The sequence below is a fragment of the Aureococcus anophagefferens genome (assembly GCF_000186865.1).
Source record: "Aureococcus anophagefferens unplaced genomic scaffold AURANscaffold_758, whole genome shotgun sequence".
NCBI lineage: Eukaryota > Pelagophyceae > Pelagomonadales > Pelagomonadaceae > Aureococcus > Aureococcus anophagefferens.
The window spans coordinates 1-4221 of record NW_008706066.1 but is presented as its reverse complement, the minus strand read 5'-3'; the positions used below and the strand labels follow the sequence as shown (position 1 = coordinate 4221).

Sequence of the window (4221 nt, the reverse complement as noted above, 5' to 3'; positions counted from 1 at the left end):
TTCAGCGGATTGCCATTCTGTCAAGCCAGCCAGCCGGAAAGCAGGGCCGGCCAAGCCGGTGGGTCCGAGCAGGCAGCTTTCAGCGGAGCGCCGTTCGGCCAAGCCGGCGGGTCCGAGCAGGAGGGTTGCAGCGGAGCGCCGTTCAGCCACGCCGGCGGGTCAGAGCAGGAGCAGCGTTTCAGCGGAGCGCCGTTCAGCCAAGCCGGCGGGTCAGGGCAGGAGGGATTCAGCGGAGCGCCGTTCAGCCAAGCCGGCGGGTCAGGGCAGGAGGGATTCAGCGGAGCGCCGGTCAGCCAAGCCGGCGGGTCAGAACAGGAGGGATTCAGCGGAGCGCCGTTCAGCCACGCCGGCGGGTCCGAGCAGGAGGGTTGCAGCGGAGCGCCGTTCAGCCACGCCGGCGGGTCAGAGCAGGAGGGATTCAGCGGAGCGCCGTTCGGGCAAGCCGGCGGGTCAGGGCAGGAGGGATTCAGCGGAGCGCCGTTCAGCCAAGCCGGCGGGTCAGGGCAGGAGGGATTCAGCGGAGCGCCGGTCAGCCAAGCCGGCGGGTCAGAACAGGAGGGATTCAGCGGAGCGCCGTTCAGCCAAGCCGGCGGGTCCGAGCAGGAGCAGCGTTTGGGCGAAGCGCCGTTCGGCCAAGCCGGCGGGTCCGAGCAGGAGGGATTCAGCGGAGCGCCGTTCGGCCACACCGGCGGGTCCGAGCAGGAGGGTTTCAGCGGAGCGCCGTTCGGCCAAGCCGGCGGGTCAGGGCAGGAGGGATTCAGCGGAGCGGTCTTCAGCCAAGCCGGCGGGTCAGAGCAGGAACAACGTTTGAGCGGAGCGCTGTTTGGCCAAGCCGGCGGCTCAGAGCAGGAAGCCTTCAGCGGAGCGCCGTTCGGGCAAGCCGGCGGCTCAGAGCAGGAGCAGCGTTTGAGCAAAGCGCCGTTCGGCCAAGTCGGTGGGTCAGAGCAGGCGTCTTTCAGTGGCGCGCCGTTTGGCCAGGCTGGGGCGAATGGCGAGTCTGGGCTGGTGGTTGGGTCCGAGGGGGCGCCTGTCAGCGGGGATCCGTTCGGTCAAGCTGGCGAGTCAGAGGTTGCCCCTTTCAGCGGAGCGTCATTCGGTAAAGACGGAGTCGCGAGAGGCCAACTCGGGCGGTCTGTGACATCCCAGGATCATTACTTCGTGGATCCTTCGATCATATCGCAATGTGGACAGGAGCCACTACGATCCGACGATCTTATCGAAAGAGTCTCTGACTCTGACTCTGCTCTTTTTGCCGACGGATTTGATTCTCAGCATGTGACATCATTCAATGCGCTGGACCGCTGGTTGAAGCCGCGCTGTGCACGCATTTCCTTCGGCTTTGGGGGCCGAAGTGCGACTGTGGGGTCGCATCTTCGCCTAGTTGCTCCGTTCTTTTCGACAGCTGGTTTTGATTGTGATTCTGGAGCATCCAAGTATAAACGCCCAGTATTGCTAGGTCGATTACAAAATCTTGACACTGAGGAAATTCTGCTTATGGGTGGATCATGCGCTGAAAGCAGTGCGACATTCCCTTACCCATTGCTGTCAGCCAGGGGCTTCGTCTCCCTTCCAAGCGGCCAAGACTGGCGAGGCTTCGCAGCTAAGTGTGTTGAATTCTCTGAATGCAGTTCAAATAATCAAAATTCTTTGCTCTTGGGTCGAACAAAAACTTCTACCGTGTTGTGGGCATCAATACACGCTCTCCTTGTTGCCTTGCTTAAGGATCAAACGCTCGTGGCTCGCATGGATCCTAAGGGAAAGGACAAGCACGATTTAAATACGGATCATTACGCTCATGTGCGTCTTGTTCTTCTTAACATGGCTGCTCCGGACCTGAGTTCAGCACGCAAGGCGCCCGTCCCATCGATGGTTTACAACAGCTCATCCCTTGAGTCACTCCACTCCACATCATTTACAGCTGTCGGCGAGATCGAGTCACTCCTTGCCGAGGGCAACGCGATGGAGGCGATCAATCTTGCAATCGATGGCAGATCCTGGGCCCTTGCCCTAGCGCTTGCTGATGCAATTGATGATCGAGGCACCGTGCGTGAGTCCGTACTTCGACGATTTTTGGACTTTGAAGTTGAGCCTTGGTCAGCGACGCACACCTGCCTCAGAATTATCGCCTCATCAACAGAATGCCCATCGGCTCGGAACCTCTCAAGGAGACGCGTACTCTATGACAGCGCTGACGCGCCCCCCGGCGACGAGCTTCGGAAGAGGAAGCTAGGTGAGCGTTGGTGCACAGTCCTCGCAACAGCTCTGGCCTATGCGAGCGTTCTGCCTAGGAAGACTTCCAACGTGATTGGGGAGTTGGGTGATGAGCTTAGCACTGAATTTGGCGCGTTGGGTGCTTGCGCTGCCCACCTTGCTTACATGCTTGCTGGTGAGCAACCATTCAGGTCACCGACGCCAATGAATCGGGTCGCTCTTCTGGGTTGGTGTCATGCTGATAGCACACAGCGAGCCTCTTTTGCGCATATTATCTCTGCGATGCGCAGGACAGAAGTTCTCGACTTTGCCTTGGGGCTCCGAGGTGGACTAACAAATCACAATGCTGGCCGTTTTCGGCTTTTACACGCTGAGTTTCTTTGTGATGTTGGCCAGTTCAACCCCGCCTGGGCAATCTGTGGCGCCATTCGCGCAGCAAGCACAGCCAACGGGACCTGCTCGCATCAGGGTTCCACTAGCGTTGACGGACGAAACCAGGTCGCACAATCTTCTCCCATTGCAACTTCATGCCGCTCTCTCCTCAATGCTCTGGCCGTCCTCGAAGACCGCATTGTTGGTCATGGAGTTATTGAGTCACAGCAACCTCATAAAGCTGAAACCCCGAGCAGTCTAAGCAATTCTGTCCTAGGGAAGATAGGTTCATGGGCGGGTGATACACTCACCGCTCTAACGGCATGTGAGGACTCTACTAAAGCAACCCAGAAAGGCATGTCTTGTAAGGATGTCACGAGCCCACAAAACCCTAACTTTTCCCGCGCGCAAGGCGACAGCATTCGGAATGTCCCTATGCTCGATGCTACTCCTGTTGTCACCCCTAAGATCTCCCAGCCCAATTGCTCTCACTCTAAGTCTCACGAGCCTACATGTCAGAGGTCGCTTCTGTTAGACCGCGATGCAGGTCATCTAAGCGAAGCTGCTATTTTAGACCGACAATTGCCAGCAGTGATCTCTGGGTCTGGGGTGGTACAATCATCATCGACCGAGGACCAGCATTCGTCAGAATCAACTGAAACGCAGCGAACGGCGGACTTCAGCCAGCATCACACGAGAACAGGTACAAGGAATGGTTCTCATCAGCTCTTCCCACAGAAAGCACCTGAGAAAATGCCATGCTCCGCGCGACCCGCGACATCCAAGTGCTTGCAATCGTCCTCAGTATCATCCACGAGTCAGCGAACAGAAGTACACACTCCCGACGTCGAGCCGGATGATTTTAGTACCAAGGCTGTACCGCAGGAGGTGATGGTTGACGGTAAACCACCATCGGCCCCGGAGGGCTCGGTGCAAGGGCCGAACGTGGAGACACGGAAAAAGAGCAAGGTACCTAGCAAGGATGCGTCTCTCGATGCCAAGCCAGGCTGGTTTCGTCGAAAAATTGCATCTGTTCTTTACCCCGATGCAAAGCAGGTAAGCCTCGATGACACATCGGCCAAAATGGAGGCATATTATGACAAAACTCTCAAGCGCTGGGTCTTCCCAGATGCAGATGGCAGTGTCCCAGATCTCAGAATCGAAGGGCCGCCAGCAGGACCCCCCAAAGTTCCACCAACAATTGCGGCACTATCCTCCGAAGTTAATGAGCTGAAGAGCTCTCAAACAGACGTGGTGGCACTGCCCAGGCGTTCTAGTTCCAGCCCTGCAATGTCCGTCGATCCGCTCGCTGCCATGATGGCCCCTCCCCCAATGCGATCAATGCCAAACCCAGCGGCGCGTAAGTCTGGCGACGCCATGACTATTCGCGCACCGAAAATATCCCAGTCTGTCCCTAGTTTTGCGACCTTTGCCGTGAAGCCTGTCGGTCCGTCACATGAAGCGTAACTTCGGTCTATGCCATCGATGAACTCCGCCTTCGCGAGTTACAACTCAGTGCAGGTAAAAAAAAATCCGCATTTTAAGGAGAGGATAATACGGACGAAAATTTGCGGTTTTTCGCGGCGCTGTGGCGCGCGGATTCGTCCTTGACATCCGGAGTATACAGCACGCGCACGG

At 57.5% G+C, this 4221-nt stretch overlaps 1 protein-coding gene across 1 annotated transcript; it reads right to left on the bottom strand.

The window, feature by feature from the left end:
• Window positions 1–20: 20 nt before the first annotated feature.
• On the bottom strand, window positions 21–794 carry AURANDRAFT_35360 (hypothetical protein; the record flags this gene model as incomplete). Its single annotated transcript, XM_009044740.1, has 1 exon — window positions 21–794. A coding segment is annotated over one exon (774 nt), but the record flags the coding sequence as incomplete, so codon positions are not given.
• Between the last annotated feature and the right edge of the window lie 3427 nt (window positions 795–4221).